Genomic DNA, 19,846 nt, shown 5'->3' on the forward strand with positions numbered 1-19,846 from the left:
AAACAACCAATATGCTTCTAAATATTTTTACATAGTACCTGATGTCTTTAGCTCTGCATTTTTACTCAAAAGGGATAAAGCACTTAGACAATCCATCAATGTTTGTTGCTCTTCATACTCACAATTATCTGCTATGCTAGAAAATTAAAAAGAAAAAAAATTTCATTAATAAAAATTTAAAACATATATTTAAAAGTATGTAGTGGCATACAAGACAACTTGTCATGTAAGACACCCTAAAATTTCTTTTCAAAATGTTTATTTTGTGATTACTCACTGTATAGATCAAATGACCAAAACTTTTGCACTTACTGCTGACCACTTCTTGAAGGAGCATTAATCTCCTTTCCTTCCAATTCTTAATTCCATGATATAGCTACAAGCATAATTCTAGCCTTATTTACAATAACATTCTCTGATGAGATAATCAAATCCAAGATCCTTGATCCATATGTACCCTCTGATTGCTTAAACTAGTTGTCCCTCAAAAGCTCAAGACATTCATTCTTTTTGCCCTCCAGATGCTGTCTATTCATTCCAGTCTATATTACCATAATTAAAATCACCCATAATAATCACCTTTTCTTAGTAGCTAGACTGATTTGCCTACATGTTGCCTTCTCACTGCCCTCCACATTACAGAGTTTATAGCAATCATTCTCAACCCTATGCCTGGAGGTGCCTTTGCACTCACAGAGCTATTTGTATGCACCCATTATCAATTATTAAATAAGGAAAAAAAAAAATTAAAACTGGAAAATATTCTCCTAGTAATATTTATTGAAATCATAAAAAAGTTAACAATTATGTTATATTACGAACATTTTGTAATTCCGCTGTCTTTGAGCACAAGTGTTATCAGTGCCAATTTTTTGCATATGTTTTATGTATTTAGTCTGTTCTGGCAACTGTGCGCTTGAGGAATGGTGACACATTGTCGACAAGCTTTGACCATACACTGTTTTTTCCCCGTGTTTAAAAATTTTGCCCCAAAATGAGTAAACCAAATAAAAACAACAAACTTATAAATTCAACAATGATTGGGAAGAAGACTATTGTTTTATCCAGAGTAAAGAGAAATGTTTTTACTTATTGTGAGATGGTTTAATTTAGTTGTATAATAAATGTTACATGTGTATTTATCCTACTTTCATAGTTGATTAATTTGTTGTTATCAGTTAATATGATAAGCATGTATAAATTTTAATAGAAAAAAATATGGTTCCCACCACTCTCTTCCCAATCTCAAATGCCCCGGTGACCACAACCAGGTTGAGAACCCCTGGTTTATAGCAACACCCTATTAGATATTTCATTCTGTTCACCTCCACCTTAGATGAAGGTAACTCCTCTGCTACCATAAAAGCAACCTCCCCCTTCTATCTTGCCTATTCTCATGAAAAATATCATATCCATTCATCTCTATTCTTGTCAAAATGTCATCCTCAACTAACCATGCCTCACAAATTCCAACAATTTTTGGGCAAATATACTCTATTAATACTACAATTTCATTTCCTTTATTTTGAATACTTCTGGCATTTGTAAACTTACTAGCTTAAAAATACTAGCTTATTTCTGGTTCCACAACAAGCCTCATCAACTCCACTCCTCAGATGTGATTACTCCATACCCTCTTCCTTGGGAACTCAACATTCACTGGTGATCTTACACCTCTCCTCAGACCTTTTTGTTTCTTCTGTTCTCTTTTCATCCTAATCCTTTCTTGTACACATACATCTGCTCCAGTACCCAACATCCATTCTTCTCACACAGTCTCTCTCTCTCTCTGTCCATTCCGACCTCACTCATCTGCTGTTTGTCGTGTGCTTCTTCTCTTTCATTTTCTTCGCTCATGGTACTCACTTCTGCATCCACAGCTCTCCTCTCCTACTCACCTACTATTCCATATTACCTCTACTACCCCTTGCTTCCTCAGGTCTTCTATTCACTTTAGTCATCACTCTGCAGTATTTTCTCCAGCTGTCTAACACCAAATTCATGTAAATGTAGCCCATCTTTTTTATACATACAGCTTCCTCTAACCCTCAAATTCATCCCATACATTCACAAAATAAATTCCTTTCTCTTCACACATCTCAGCTAACATCCAATCATAATCCTCATTTGCCATCTCATCATTATCATACCTGTATAACACACTGACTACTTTCCTATCACACTGTTGTCTTTTACTCTTCTCAGCAACCTCCTAATACCTATCCTTACATTTTCCTCGTTGCCCGTTCAGATCATTTGTGCTTTCTACCACTACCAACGCTTTTGTTTCTTCTTCATATCTTGTGCTTCAATCACTATGCTCAATCTATCCCCTGGAAAGAAAATCTTATGCACCTCTAATTACTTTCTTGCTGCTCTTCTCTATCTCTACCAGGTTGGTCACACTTTCATCCTTGCTACCTATCATGCTCATTATCTTACAGTCTGTCAGTTTAACTTTTGCATACCACTGCATACTATCTTACTGCTGCTTTCAATCATCTCATTTATACTCTCTTTCACATTTCTTTCACCACAGTTTACACCCAGAACTCCATTCACTCCAACACTTTCATGGTTTTCAGCATTAACTTCTGCTACTTCATTTTCTCGCTTCTGACAAGTCTTGCATTTCTGGCTTGTAAAACGTCTATGATACACTGTGTCCACTGTCACCCTTATACCACAATCCATTTTCTCTTGACAACAAATACATAGCGCGCGCGCGCACGCACACACAACATTTCACAAAATCCTCCATGTCAAACCCCCTGCACAATGCTTGGCTTGGTTGCCAATGTTCTCGTTTGAATTGTCACAACAAATAACACAATGTATCTATTGTGCACAGTATAAGTACCGTATTTGCTGGCGTATAGGATGCATCCCCTTTTTTGTACACATTTTTTTAGGAAAAAAAACTTTATCACTGAATATTATAATGAATTTACAGTATTTCAAATATAAAGTAATAAGCAGGTCTACTTTCAACAAATACCTAATCTAACTAGGAAAGAGTACCCACCTTTTAATTGTCAAAACCAAGATATTCATCTCCAGAGCTGAAGAGACACTTGAAACCTCTTCTAAATCAGAATCTGAGTTCTCGTACAACAAATTGTCCTCTATACCATCCAGTGCATTACTAATTCCAAACTTCTTAAATGATTTAACCACTGTCTCAGTTTTCACAGCATCCCATGAAGCTTTGACCCACTCACAAACTTGTGAAATGCTAGGTCTCTTCCTTCTTCCTGATGGCATAACCTCAAAATCTGAAGACTGCATACAGCTGTTCCACTTCTCCTTCATAAATCCCTTAAATGGTTTATTAATACAGACATCTAAAGGTTAAAGCTGACTAGTTAGACCTCCTGGAATTGCAGCTCAGTTTTCAATTCCTTGAGTTTATTTGTAATATCATCTGTTCTGTGAGAATGAAACTGATCCCATACTAGCATGGCAGGCTTCTTCAACAGTCCACCAGGGAGCCCAGACCAAATTTTATCCATCCATAACTTCATTCCTCCTCCATCCATCCATTTGCAAGAATATGTACAAACACTCCTTTAAGCAGTTTTTCTTTGGGTAGTGTCTTCCTTTTAAAAATCAATAGTGGCAGCAATTTTGTCCCATCAGCACAGCAGGATAAAACAACCGTGTAGTGAGTTTTTTCGTGCCCCGAAGTTTTAATAGTAACACTTTTAGGGCCCTTGGAATCTACAGTTTTGTTTACGGGCACATCAAAAGTCAGTGGAACCTCGTCTATGTTTCCTATTTGCGTAAGTTCAAAATTTTCTTGTTTCCTTGCGTTAATGACGAATTAATGAAATTCAATCATTTTTTCTTCATATTCAACTGGCATCTTTTGTGATATTTTTGTTTTAGTCCCATATATAGCTGGTTTCTCTTCATGAATCTTGAACACCGTGATGTTGATCCAGTAAAGTTAGCTATCCCTCTGTTAGTGGCTATCGCTTTCACTTGATGAATGATCATTTTTGTAGACACTGAAAGTCCCATTTTTCTGTGGTCTAAAATCCAAGTATTCAGTTCTGCCTCAAGTTCTGGCCATTTTGCAGTTCCACTTTGTAGGTTATGTTTACTGTGAGTTGCTTTTTTTAAATCCTCTTCCTGATTCTGCCAAGTTCTTATCATTTTCTCAGTTGGGAGTGGTCCGAAATGCCTCTCTGCAGCCCTGTTTTCATGTTCTTTGGCATATGCAATCACACATAGCTTGTATGCAATACTGTAACAATGCCGTTTTTCATATGGTTTTGAGCCATAATTATGGCCGTTTTTCAGCCATAATTTGCCAAGAAATTTAGAAAAAATTTAAAGGCAGAAATTTATCACTGTTCACAACTGCGACAACAACAATTGGAAAGTTTAAACAAACAGGACACAGCTGTGATCGCTGATGACAGCGCATGCGCATCCACTGAACTCTACGTCAGTGTTTCTCAAAGTGTGGTATGCGTACCCCGGGGGGGGGGTACGTGAAAGGTCTTCAGGGGTCCGTGGCAATTTTCGGCTATGCATCATTAACGCATAGAATAAAATTCAATGTATCAGTGAAGTTCGAGATCGTAAAACGTTCCTATTGTATCACTGAATAAGGTACAGAGACAACTGCAGGCTGTGCGATATGTTTCTCAACAAACAGTGCAATTAGAGACAACTGGGATAAAAACAGCACTAACTAATGAATCGCATGTCCCCCCCCCCCCCCCACAGAAAATGCTGTATGACTCAAGCAAAACCATATGTTGCTGGTGCAACATATGGTTTTGTTTGAGTGAACGTGTTAAAACGAAGAAATATATAGTGAAGGTGTTTCAGATATTATATAAGGAATTCGGTTGAAGAGAATTAGCATTTCAACTCAACTGTCGGCTTGTCTTTGTTATTTAGTAGCACGATCTTTTGTTAATACCGCACCAATCATATGAACGTGGATGTCTGAAGTTTCAGAAACACTGCTCTACATAACTGGAATGCTCTCACACACACACCACAAGGAAGCAATAGAGAAATCGTGTAACTCGGAACAGAGAAAATTTCCAGGAATGAAAATAAGAAAAAACTGAGTATCGTCATATAAGATGCACCCTGTTTTTCAGACCTATTTTCAAAGAAAAAAAGTGCATCTTATACACCAGCAAATAAGGTATATTAAAAAGATAAAATAAACCTACACAGTCATCCACAGGGATACAACCAGCAATTATCAAAAATATCATGAATATAATATCAAACAATGACTTATCTGTAAGCTCACAATCAGGCACTCAGTCCAGAGCATGCCACCTGGTGGAAATATTTTATAACCCCCTGTAAGGTGGCATTTGAGCACATGGGTCAACTCTGTAAATAAGATTAACCATCTTTGTAATAGCTTCACCTTGTGATTATGCTGAAGCATGATGATGATGGCTAGCTGGTTTCTGGTCAAAATATTTGTAAATATTTGTAAATAAATAATTTTGTCAAATATTATTTATTCTTGTGAATACATGTGTCTAATAAACTATTATGTCACAAGTGCCATTAAAAACTCAAAATTCTTTTGGGTTGCCAAAATGTTTGGCCTGCACAAACAATTTCTCTTCATACTCCAAATTCACTTTCCCCTCTTAACTTTCCTCTCCTGTACTTGACATATTTCCTAACTCCTATCATCTTTATTCTCATGATAATCCTTCCAATGACTTATCTGGCCAATGTTGTTTAATTTGTATATAAATGATATAGGAAATAGATGAAAGGGAGATACACAGTTGTTTGCTGATGATGCAAAGTGGGTAGCACAATAAAAAAAATAAAATAAAATAAAAAATCAAGCTGATGTTGAAAGTTTGCAGGATGATTTAAATAAGCTGGTAGAATGGGCAAAAAGGTAATGGATGTCAGTTTAATGTGGAAATTCATGGATTTTGGGATCAAACTATTACCAGCTGTGTACTACACTGATGGAACAGTACTCCAAGAGATTGATGAGGCTAGGGACTTAGGGGTGTTGGTAGATAGGGAGATGAAGTTCAGGGGACACATTGCTAAGGTGTCCAAGATTGCACATAGGATTACTTGGTTGTTGAGGAACGCACTGACATCCAGAGATAAACAGGTTATTATTCCCCTTCATAAAGTTTTGATACTTCCACATTTGGATTACTGTGCTCAGGTCTGGTCACCTGGATTCCTTGGATATGAGAAGGCTGTGGAGAGGGTTCAGAGAAGAGTGACTAAGCTGGTGAGTGATGTAAAAAATGCTCCCTACATTGATAGATTGTGTATTGCAGAGGTTGGTTGATAGGTGGAGAAGAGGGGATATGATAGAGATGGAAGAACAAGAGGTCATCCCTGGAAATTAAAAAAGAGTGTGGTTAACAAGGGTGTGACACAAGGTTTTTTCCCTGGAGGGTGGTGAATGAGTGGAATTCATTGCCTGACTTAGTTGTGAGCTCATCGTCTGTAAATGAATTCAAGAGATATGACAGATATTGTTTTGCTAGTTTGGGTCTCGCACGATGAGTCTACTGACTACATGGATATACATGTAATAATAATAATAATAAATAATGTCAAAGCTGTATGACTGAGAGGAGACCTCCACATAGCCTTTAAAGGAATGTGGAGAACCAACCAGGGCTTCTGACCTAATGTCCAATCCTCACCTTCTCGTGGTGCACCCTGTTAGGTATCTACCTGGATACTGAATGAACGAAGATGGGCTGGCAATTTGGGATTTAGCCGACCAAATTGTATTCTTATTAGCTTTAATAAGAATACAATTTAATAGCATTCTTATTAAAGCACAATATTAAATGATGGTACAACATGATAGAATTTCATGCCGGCTGGGGCGTCGCCTGGTTAAACAAGGACACCTTGTTTTTGCCAGGGAACCAGGCGAACAGCGAAAAGTCAGCTACTGGACCAAATTCTAAAACACACCCCAACTCAATATCACCAGAATTGAAAATCGGTACTATCAACATAACAAGCCTCAATGGCAAAGAAATGGAGCTAGCTGAGGAATTAGATAAGTACCAGATCGACATAATAAGGGTGACTGAAACAAAAAAAGACAAAAACTGGTGAGCGCTGAGCAATAAATACAAAATGCTATATGCAGACAATGACAATCAAGGAAAAGAAGAATTAGCCATAGTATTCAACACTAAATAAGAGGCTAATCTTCTTGAATGGCAGGCAATTTTAAGTAGAGTGATGAGGGCAAATATCAGAATGGGGAACTGGACAATGAGACTTATTTGTGCCTATGGTCCCACAGAAGGTTCTACTAAGGTAGAAGTGGAGGAATTTTTTGAGGCTTTAGAAAAAGCAACTGACACAATGAAAAATGAAAAGTTGGTTCTTGTTGGGGACCAACATTTCTAAATAGCAGAGTAGAAAATGATTGTCAATCATACAAAAATATTTTGGGAAAATTTGGAGAAAAGAGCAAAGCTAATAATAATGGCAAATACTTGTTGGATTTCTGCTCAGGACATGGACTGGTTATTACTAACATGTTCCAACATAAAAATGTGTACAAATTCACATGGAGAGAAGAGGCAAGGAATAAGAAAAGTCTCATTGATTATATTATTGTCGATAGTGATGTTTTCTCTCTGGTGTAAGACACTAGAGTGTACAGAGGATTTGAAATTGGAAGTGATCACCATTCAGTCATGAGCAGAATAAAATTGAATTTCATATTGAAAAGAAGAACATGTAAGAAAGTTTTAAAACGAATAAAAGTTGAGCAGCTCTCAGATGTGAACTGTACAGTAAAATATACAATCATTATACAAGAAAAAATGAAAGAGTTTGAGAACAGAAATCAAAACCTTGGTGATTCAGAGGAAAGCTCAGCAGAAAACACTGATTGATCCTGCCAGAGAGGCATGTGGTGAGGTTGTCTGCAAGGATAGAAAAATCAGAACTCCCTGGTGGACACAGGAAGTTAAAGAGGCAGTGAAGGAAACGAAGAAAGCATATCAAAAATTCCTGGGAAATAAGAGAGCTTGTGCTCTTATAGAATACAGAGACAAATGTAAGAAAGCTAAACACTGTGTAAAACTAGCCAAACAAAAGTCATGGGAAGACTTTGGTAAGAACATAGAAAATAAATATCAAGAAGGTGGTAAGATATTATTATTATTATTACTACGGGCTACTCCAGGGAGTCCTTAGACTCACCGAGGGAGGCATTAAACATCATGTTCACACAACTGTTCAACATTCTCACAGTATCTATCATACCTTGCCTTGAACTCACTCACCATCCTAACACCCACAACAGAATCTGGCAGCTTATTCCACTCATTTACCACTCTAAAAGTAAAGAACTCAGCTCTAACACCCCTGCTAACCACGCTCTTGCCCAGCTTCCATGGGTGTCCCCTAGTTCTCCCACCACCAGTCATGACCTCAAAAATATCCTCTGAATTAATCCTACAGAATCCTTTTAGCAATTTGAATGTCTCAATCATATCTCCCCTTTTCCACCTATCAACTAGTTTCTGCAACCCACAAATCTTCAACCTGTTCTCATATGGTTCATTCCATAGACCTGCTATCATCTTAGTCACTCGCCTCTGGATCCTCTTCACCTCCTCCCCATCAAGAAGGAACCGAGATGACCAAATCTGGGCACAGTAGTCGAGATGAGGCATTATCACGGCTCGGTACAGAGGTACAATAACTTGCTTGTCTCTGCTCGTCAAGGTATTTTTCAACAACCAAGTGAGTTGATGAGCTGATTTAGCTACTTTTGCAATGCGCCCCCTAAACTTCATCTCCCTATCCACCAACACTCCCAAGTCCCTGGCCTCATCAATCTCTTGGAGTACAGTTCCACCAATGTGGTATACTGCTGCTAATCTTTTCACTCCGAAATGCATAACCTTATATTTTGTCACATTAAATTGACATCCATTCTCCTTAGTCCAGAACTCCAATCGATCTAAGTCATCTTGCAAGACTTTGACATCTTCTGCATTCACTATTGCCCTACCCAATTTTGCATCATCAGCGAACAAATGAACTGTCCCACTTAGACCCTTCCCTATATCGTTAATGAACAGATTAAACAGCAGTGGTCCAAGAACAGAACCCAGTGGCACACCACTAGTCACAGGCCGTCTTTTGGACTCTACTCCTGAATAAACTACTCTTTGATATCTCTCCATCAACCACCCAGCTATCCATCTCACCAACCCTATATCCATTCCCATATGTTGTAGTTTACGGATTAGAATTCCATGTGGTATCCTGTCAAATGCCTTTGCCAGGTCCAGCAATATCACTGTAAACCCATTTCCCTTATCCAGTTCAGCCGTCACCTTGTTATAAAACTTGAGCAAGTTACTGAGGCATGATCTACCCTTCACAAAGCCATGCTGTCCTCTGTACAGTATCTCATTTTCATCAATCCATTCCTGTATTTTTCCCTTGACTACTTTCTCCAAGACCTTGACAACGACTCCTGATATGCTGATCGGTCGGTAATTTGCAACCATAGTCTTGGATCCTCCTTTATGCAGTGAAACTATTTTCCCCTCTTTCCACACCTTCGGGACTAAGCCAGACCCGAGACTCAGATTAAACAACATGGTCAAGGGCACTGATAATTCCTTAGCCGCTTCATGCAAGACCCATGCCGGTATACCATCCAATCCCACAGATGTATTCACATTAAGGTTCTGTAATAGACTATTCAACTCCACTTCATTCATCACAATTCCCATATAAACTAATGGTTCCTTCATTTTTTCAACGTCACCACCTGGATGATATACTTTTGCAAAGTGCGCGCTCAGTAACTCCACTATATCTTCTGGTTCAGTGAACTCTTTGCCATCGTCATTCCTTAAAATCATTTTGCCATGTACAGTTTTTTTCTTGCTTGCAGCATATTGAAAGAACTGTTTGGGATTCTCTTTTGATTGCATAGCTAGTTTCCTTTCATAATCAGCTTTTGCTGTTTTTACCACACTCGTTACCCTTCTGGCTTGTACTTTATACCGTTCGTGTGCCTGCAGGTCACCCCTTTCTTTAAATTCCCTCCATAGTTGTTTCTTTTTTTGCAGCTCAAGCTTAATGGTGTTATTCATCCATTTAACCCCTACTTGTTTCACTATACGGACCTTAGGTATACAATCAGCCATAACCTCCTGTAAATGCTCTTTGACTACTTCCCATGCTCTATCGACGTCCAGCCCTTGCAGTTGTACATGCCATGGCATTGATCCAAGCAATCTCCTAAGCTTGTCATACTTGCCAGCATGGTAATTCCACATATATCCTGTCTTAATCACAAACTGCACACCTTTAGCCACCTCCCAGGTCAAGACCTTATGATCACTCTCACCAATAGGTGGCAACATGGTCATATTCATTACAGTCAAATTCTCAGATACTATTACCAGGTCAAGCACTCTCACACCCCTAGTATTTTCAATTACATGCTGTTTCAGATAGTTATCCCTTAATAATTGAATAAAATCCATTTCCTTCCTCACATGTGTCCTCTCCTCCTTCCAATCAATGTTACCATAGTTGAAATCCCTCATAATAATTACCCTCCTTCCACTCATTTCATCAATTTGTTTATGCATACCATCTCCACCATCTATTCCATCACCTGGTCTACAGCAGCACCCAACTGCACATTTTATTCTGCCAGTATCAATCTCACACCAAATAGCCTCAAATGAGCTCCTTTCACTATCCTGCAATACTTCAATTCTCCTTGGCTGCAGTTCATCAGCTATCATCAATAACCCCCCCCCCCCAATTTTATTCTCTCTGTCCCTCCTAAACATACTATAACCTACACATTCTATCCCACTAACTATATCATCTTCTATCAGCCATGTTTCACTAATGCCAATAACCTGTGGCCAGGAAGAGCCAATCAAGGCCAAAAATTCTTCCTTCTTGTTCCTAATACTCCTGGCATTAGTATACATGAATTGCAGTGATCCCTTTGTCCCACCCCTATCTTGATGCATTATTCTAAATGTCCCATTCCCATTTTTTGTCCTTAGTGCTGGCTCAGGTACATTACATACATTTTTACACTCAACTGTCTCACTGATGTCTGGATATCCACTTCCCCCCCTCCTTGGTAGTTCTAGTTTCCCTGGTTCTGCACATCCATTTTCACTTCATTCAGCAACACTTTTTCCAGTCTCCGCACACCAAGTCCATTCAAATGCAGGCCATCCATCTTGTATAAGTCCTTTCACCCATCAAACTCATTCCACACGTCCACGAATTCCACACCACACCGTCTGCATAACCTGCGTATAATGTCATTTGCGATTATGGCCCTACTTCTAAACTCCTATCTGTCATACCGCGGTAACAGACTCACCATTCTAACTCTGTCACTCTTTTCTTTCGCTACCTTTAACAATACTTTCAAGTCCTCTCTCATAAAAAATTTATCACCTTTCAATTCATTCGTACCCGCCACAATGATTAATTCTTTCACCCTCTGTTTTTGCACTCTAATACTCTCACTTACATCCTTAAATTTCGCACCTGGTAAGTACGATTTAGTTACACTCCCATCTATTACTCCTCTTAATAACTGGAGATTGTTGAAATTGTTGAAAATATTCTGAAGGTTGTTGAAGAAGCTCAGAAATGGATGAAAGAGTGCTGTAAAAGGAATTAGAGACGATAAAGCTGATATGAAAACTGGAGAAAAAAAGGTCCTTGAAGTGTGGAATAAGTACTTCGAAAAATTGCTAAATGAAACTAGCAGTGATGACAGCACAGTGATAAAAAACACTGAACAGGCATGCAATCAGGAATACATATCCATGCTTGAAGAGAAAGAAAAAGCCATCAAAAGTCTGAAATGTGGAAAGGCAGCAGGAGTAGATGATATTCGACCAGAAATGCTGAAGTATGGAGGTATAAAAGTTTTATAGTGGCTACACTGCATAGTTCAGAGGGCCTGGACAGAAAGACGAATTCCCAATGATTGGAGTAGAGCTCTCATAGTACGCATATATAAAAAAGGGAAATAAAACTGATTGTGAGAATTACAGGGGTATTTCTCTACTGAGTGTTCCTGGTAAGATTTATGCCAGTATACTTGAGAAACGGTTGAGAAGAATTGTGGAAGAAAAGCTTGGTGAAGAACAAGCTGGATTCAGGCCAAATAGAGGCTGTCAGATTCAGATATTCACTTTAAGACAAATAGTTGAAAAGTCATGGGAATATAACAAAAATCCATATTTAAGTTTTGTAGATCTGGAAAAAGCATATGACAAGGTGCCAAGAGAGAAGCTATTTGAAATGCTACAGTTGTATGGTGTCAGTGGATCATTATATCAAGCAATACTTAGTCTTTATTTGAGTTGTAAGTCAGCAGTTAGAATTGAAGGAAGTACAGGGAGATGGTTCAATGTTAAATCTGGCATCAGACAAGGATGTACATTATGACCTCTGTTATTCATTATCTATATGGATTACATTATGAAGGAAAGTGGTATTAAATCCGATATCAAAATTGGAGATATTAATGTCAGCTCCTTGCTTTATGCAGATGATGTTATACTTCTAAATAAATCTGCTAGAAGTCTGCAAGATTCCCTGACTAAATTGAATAACTGTTGTGATAGATATGGTATGAAGGTCAGCAATAACAAGAGAAAGATAATGAAAATAGGCAGAAGCAATGAAAATATCAGCTGCATTGTGAATGGAGAACCTATAGAACAAGTAAAACATTTCCGCTACTTAGGCACAATTTTTACTGAAGATGGTAAATTAAATATGGAAATAGACAACAGAATCAACAAAGCTGGTTTGGTAGAAAGTCAACTGAATAAATTTATATGGAATAAGAGAGAAATTAGTCAAAACACTAAATTAGCTATATACAAGACAGTGTTCAAACCAATTTTAACTTATGGATCTGAGAGCTGGGTAAAAAGTAAAACACTTGATCAATGACTAGAGACTGCAGATATGAGAGTCGTGAGAAAGATTAGGGGCGTGATCAGATGGCATCAATGACAATATCATATTAAAAACGAGAATATTAGGAAATAACTTGACATTGTCAGCATCTACGAATGTGTTAGCAGAGCTAATCTCAGGTGGTTATGGTCACTTAAACAGAATGGGCAAGTAAATATTAGCCAAACAAGTGTTCTCTGCTAGGTTGGCAGGAAAAAGATCCAGAGGAAGACCAAGTTATAGGTGGAGTGATATGGTAAAAAGTGCCTTAGAAGATAGATATATAAATATAAGATCTGACAATATTGAAGCTTTGACAGGTAACAGATTGATTTGGCAGAAAATTGTAGGTAGGAAGTTAGTAATGATGTAAATTTTTCATGTAGTACTATCATGTCCTGTACATCCATTGTGGGTAAATGTCAGGAATTTGATGATGAAAAAAAAAAAAATAATAATTCCACAGCCTCCTCTTGATGAATAATGTTGCACATCTATTTCATTGCCAGCCTATTTATTCTTACTCTAGGAGTGCATTCAAATACAATCAGTCCTTGACTTATGACACATGCAGCTTACAGCAGCCATCCCATTAACAAGTTCATTGAATACCACCTCATTGCTACAACTCAATGACCAGGATGTTATTCCTATCTTCAAGGCATATTATTTAAGATATAATTTAGCTTAGGCTAATGATGCTACCGAGGGGGAGAAAACCCTCAGAGACATTTGGAAGGAATACAATGTTATGTTATACAAATATTGTTGATGCAGCCATGGAGTGAGGAGACAGCAAAGTGTGTGAATGATGTTTGGAAGAAGCTGCTGCTGCTGAAAAATATGTTCATACATTTCATAGGTTTCATAGGTTTGCAAAAAATAAGCTTTACTTGCAAGCTAGCAGTACTGACTTGGTGACAAGACAGTACTGCTAGCTAATGAGATGGAGTTGGAGGTTGACAATAAAGATGGTGAGTAGTTGATGGAAGGCATGGAAGAAGAGCTCTCAAATGAAGACTTTATAGAACTAAATGTACAGAACTTGCACAGAAGTTGCAAAAAAAGAGGGGGGGGAAGCAGTAGAACATGAAGGTGATTCCCAAAAAATGTTTACAGTGAAAAAACTGACAGAGGCATTTGCCTCCGTTAATAAGGTGATTTGAGTAAACAGACAGCTGTTTGAGGAAGGAACCTACTATAAAGAGATTTAGCAAAGTTTTAAAAATAATTCAAACTGTTACAAATAAATTTAAGTAAAAATTAAAAGCAAACTGCATAAGCTTAGCTGGACATAATGTACAAAAAAAGTGGGTGATAGCAGGAGTGGACATATCCAAAAAGCCCATTCCTACTAACTAATCCAATTTGCTAAAGATTTAGTGTTGACCCTCCACAAGTTATCTGGCTTGTTTAGGGGCTTATATAGGTTTAAAAACTCTACAGAAAAGTCAAAATAGCAAAAACAATTCTTAGACATATACTATTTAATAAATAAGACAACATACAAGCATTGTAGGAAAAACAAACATAAAAGAAGGGTACAAAACTGACGTAAAAAGTATAAAAATTAATACAATCCATAAAATGTACATAAATCCAAGGTTTTATAAAAACATATTTAAAATAACAAACTAAAAATATATATGCTTTACATAAAGGTGGTAAAGATTAATGCTCTGCAAAAATCTAAAAAAACTAGGTTGACAGATGAGTCTGATAAAACCTGACTAAGTGTGCAGGGCTCAGACAGATTATAAAAGTGACTAAAATAATGACTGTGCTTGTTGGCAAAATGAAGTGCTAATTAAAATATGATCATATATATATATATATATATATATATATATATATATATATATATATATATATATATATATATATATATATATATATACTTAGTCATTTACCAACCAGAACAAGCAGGATTCATAGAAAATTATTGCAGCACTATTGATAATATATATATGTAATAAGGCAAATCATTGAAAAACCAAAAAACACATATATCTGGCCTTTATTGATTTTGAAAAGGTATTTGATTCAATTTCAATATCTGCTATTTGAGAAGACTAAAAAAAAATAGCAATTGAATAAAAATGTATATTTATATACTTGGTCATATATATATATATATATACATATGTATATATTCAACTATCTATATAAAATCAAAAACAAATATGGAATTTTTTCCTATTAAAAAAAAAAAGGCATTACACAAGAAGATGCAATTTTACCAAAATTATTTATAGCAGTACTAGAAGAAATTTTTTAAAATCTCTGGATTACAGATAGATGTTGAAAACTTTTTCACTTAATTATACTATAAATTAAAGATGACAAGAAATTATATTCTTGGTTTAATCCTTTATCCAAGTGTAAACAAACAATGCTTGTGTGTGAAGTATCTCCTTGACTGGGCTAATTGCATATAGAGGCTAATGACTTCAAATCAGTTGTCTTTACATCCCATAATGTAAAGCACACACTTTTCAGATGTATAATGCAATGCATTATGGTAAGGGCTACTACCCAGACCAGTTTTCACCTTTATTGAGGTATGTTTAGTGGGAATACCTCTCCAAAAACTGAGTGACCTATAAGATCAATCTAAATCTTACTGAGTAACCTAAAGGATTGCCACCAAACTCATTACTCCTGACCTGAATCACTCTAGGACAGAAAACTCAGTGGTGGTTCCACCCAATGACAGGCAAAAACCCACCACTGAAAAGAACTTCTCTACTCCCAAGGAAATAAGCAAACCCAATGACAAGAATTAATAAATATCATCAGTGGCAGTCAAATCAAGACAAGATACCAAGGTTGAAGTAATGCAGAAGTCATATATTACCCATATACAAGTAGTCAAAAGGTGTTACATCTCATTGTTAAAATAATCTGGATTAGAAATAGACGATGAAAGTGTTTTCAATTGGTTATACTATAAATTTGCCGAGCATTTATTAGCTCGAAAACGATCAAACCTTTAAAAGTGACTTAAAACAAGCTATAAACAAACTGAAAATGAAAGAATCAAAATTGCAACATGGAATGTGAGAACAATGAACAGATATGGAAAATTAGAAAATCTCAAACAAGAAATGGACAAAGGAAAAATTGTTATCATAGGGCTCTGTGAAATCAGATGGGAAGAAATAGATAATTTCTATATGACGAAGTAAGAGTAATTTACTCAGGTGGAGATAAAAAGGAAAAAGGAGTTGCACTTGTTTTTAATAAAAGAACAGCAAAGAGCATCATTAGCATAAAACTGTCTGAATGACAGGATTATGATGGTAAAATTGAAGGCTGAACAGGTGGACATTACAATATATGCCAACAAGTGACCATTCAGATGAGGAAATAGAGAAAATGTATGAACAATTACAAGAACTAATTAAGGAAGAAAAAAGAAAAGACCATATGATTATAATGAGAGACTGGAATGGAGTCGTAGGAGAAGAAGAGGATGGGAGTGTAGTAGGAAGATATGGACTAGGTAAAAGAAAAGAGAGAGGGGAAAGGTTAGTGGAATTCTGTAAAGAAAATAAGCTAATAATTATGAATACTTGGTTTAAAATATCTAAGAGAAGACTATACAAGTGGAAAAAACCAGGAGATATGGAAAGGTTGTTGTTGTTGTCTTGTCCATTGAAGTCTTAGATGTTTCGTGTGCTCCTTGTACTGCTTTGGCTATGTCGATGATTTTGTTTGTATAGAGCTGTTGTTCAGGATTAGGATCTATTTCTTGCAAGGCTGCTGTAATTGCTGGACAGGTAAAGATGTGAGTGGATGTCAGTTCTGTATTGGAGCAGTTGTTGCAGTTTCTATATGTTCTCATATCATCTGTATTGATCTTCATTCCTCTATAATGTCCTGTTCGTAGTCTTGCTATCGTGGTGGAGGTCCTTCTGTCAGCACTGATTTTGGGAATTTGATGTTGTATCACTGATTTCAGTGGAATTAGTTTAGCTTTTGCTAGTGCATTGGCATCAGCAAGAGTTATCATATGAGTTTCTTGGTTGAGTTCTCTGGTCTCTTTTGCTAATTTATCAGTTGCTTCATTGTAATCAATGCCTACATGAGCAGGAATCCACTGTAAAATGCAACTTTTACCTAAACACTTTAGTCGATTTAAGAGTTTATGGATGTCTTGTGTGAGCTTGGTATTGCCATTTTTGATTGCCTCCATAGCTGATCTTGAGTCACTGTAAATTATAATTCCTTCAGATTGTTGAGATGATGACAGTTTTAAGTAGACGTCTAGTGCTTTATTTATTGCGTAGAGTTCACTGGTAAAATTGGAAGCGATTCTCCATGATCCAACTTTTATTGAAAGTTTTTCACCTTTCGGGAGTAGAAGGAGAACACCAGCGCCTCCATTAATCATATTGGTGTCTGACGATCCATCGGTATAACAAATAACTTGTTCGGAGGATGAAAGAAGGTTGATAGTATTTAGGCCTTTTTCTTTGAGCATTTCTTTTGGTTCTTTTTTTGTACAGAGTTTGGTAAGGCTTAGATTTATGGAGGTATCTGAAGGTAAAGGACTGGAAAATAGAGGTTCTTTGTTTATGTGGGCAATGAGCTGATCAAGACCTATTTCTTTCCTGATAGTGTCATCATATTGTAAAGTTGATGATCTGTGAAGTCGCATTTTTAGTTCCAATGTTCATAAGTTTTTAGGGAGATATAATCACTTTGATAGCTTCCGATATTATTTATGAATTTTATGGTGGCAAATTTTCGTCTGTCTTCCAACAGGTCAAGCCCACATTCCTGTTGGGCTCTGATGTTGTTAGTGGATGAGACTACACCAACAATAATCTTGGATGCTTTTGCTTGTATTTTGTCTAATTTTTTCTTTACCGATGAGGCCGAAGGTGACCAGATAGGTGCTGCATATTCCATTATTGGCCTTATTAGTGTAGTGTAAGTAGTTTTGAGGATTTTTGGCTTTGCACCCCAATTTGTTCCACAGAGCCTTTTCAGTATATTTAATTTTTTTAGAGCTCTGTTGGAAGTGTTAGAGATGTGTTGTGCAAAATGTAATTCCTGATCAAGCGTAATACCAAGGTATTTTGGATTTGCAACTTTTTCAATTAGCTTGTTGTTGATCATGACTTTGGGATTGTAGGAATGTCTATTTTTCCTGTCTGTACTAAAGGTGTTAGTTTTGTTTTGTCTGGGTTGATTTTGAGTTTAAGTTCATCTGACAATTTTTCTAATCCTCTCATGGATTTATTTAGAATCTCCTCTGATTCTTTGATTTTAGCACTAGTGTGCCAGATGGCTATATCATCTGCATAGCAAGTTACTTTTGTGTCTTCTGTAAGGTAGGGATGAATGTTATTAACATATAGAAGGAATAGTAAGGGACTGAGTACTGAGCCCTGGGGAACACCATCCCAGGTTCTCTGCTCTTTTGATACTGCTGCATTGATTCTGACTTTGATCTTTCTTCCGCTAATGAAATTAGCAATCCAGATTAAACCATTTCCAATATCATGTACTGTTTGTATTAATTTTTTGGTCCAAACACGATTGAAAGCAGCAGTCATATCAAGGAATATGGCAGTTGTCTTTTTTGTTGGTTTTTTCCTGAAATGAGTCTATTATTGTTTGGCAGAAGTGGAATAATTGATCTGTTGTCGAATGACGAGTTCTATAGGCAGTTTGGTAGTAGTTGATTTTCTTATTTTTTGTCAGCCAGTGCATAAGCCTGGAGTGTATGATTCTTTCAGTAATTTTACAAAGTATGCTAGTTAATGCGATAGGTCTATAACTTTGACATTCTGCAGCATTTCTGTCAGGTTTTAGGATGGGTACAATAACTGATTTTTTCCATTCTTTTGGAAGTTTGCCTGGAAATGGAAAGATATGGAATTGATATGGAAGGTATCAAAGTGATTACATTATAGTGAAGCAAAGATACAAGAATAGTGTAAAAAATGCATGCACGTATCCTGGAGCTGATATTTACTCTGACCACAACCTACTATTCATAGAAATAAATGTGAAACTAAAGAAAATAAAAGAAGCTATGAAAAGGAAAAAATGGAACTTAGAGAAACTCAAAAATACCAAGGAATTTGGAAATAGATTGGAGAAAGAATTAGAGGAAACAAGTTTTGTCAAAACTGAAGATACAGAAAAGAAATGGGAACAAGTTAAAGAGAAAATAAAGAAGATTGCAGAAGAAGAAACTGGATATGTAAGAGCTAAAAGAATAAAAAAAAACCTTGGATAACTAATGAGATGATTTCTCTAATGGAAGAAAGAAGAAAATGGAAAAATAGACACCCCAGAAGGGAAAATACAATATAGAACCCTGAATGACAAATTGAGAAGGGAAGCAGAAAGAAGTAGAGAAGATTGGCTTAAAAAATAATGTGAAGAAATGGAAAATTATGAGAGAGTCGGAAAGTATGATCTTTTGTATGAAAAAGCAAGAAGCATGAATCACAAGAGAAATGGAATTCGAGCTAGAGGCATAGAAAATAAGAATGGAGAAATCATAACTGAAGAAGATAAAATCTAATGAGATGGAAGGAATACATTGAAGATCTATATGACAAAGAAAATAGAACAAATGAGTTGCCATTAGAAGATATAAAGAAGGTAAATGAAGATGATCTAGGCCCAGAGATTTTGAAGACAGAAGTAGAAATGGCCATTAAAGAACTAAAATGTGGAAATTCAGAAGGAATAGATGACCTATACCTGCAGAATTCCTGAAACAACTTCAGAAGAAAGGAACTGAAGAAATAACCAAAATAATAAATTTAATTTTAACAAAGGAAAATTTATAACAAACCAAAAGATTTTATGACCTTAATATTTATACCTA

The 19,846-nt window shown here is 36.5% G+C and overlaps 1 protein-coding gene across 1 annotated transcript in view; it reads right to left on the reverse strand.

The window, feature by feature from the left end:
- LOC150099121 (uncharacterized) overlaps window positions 1–19,846 on the reverse strand; it is a 287,705-nt gene that overhangs the window by 155,828 nt on the left and 112,031 nt on the right. Inside the window, exon 7 of the mRNA XM_090403807.1 lies at window positions 39–136. Coding sequence (XP_090259933.1) covers window positions 39–136 — 98 coding nt within the window. The remainder of the gene's footprint in view (window positions 1–38; window positions 137–19,846) is intronic.

The sequence above is a fragment of the Typopeltis vanoorti genome, chromosome 14 (genome assembly GCF_054136105.1).
Source record: "Typopeltis vanoorti isolate ZY-2024b chromosome 14, IOZ_Tvanoo_1.0, whole genome shotgun sequence".
Classification (NCBI taxonomy): domain Eukaryota; kingdom Metazoa; phylum Arthropoda; class Arachnida; order Uropygi; family Thelyphonidae; genus Typopeltis; species Typopeltis vanoorti.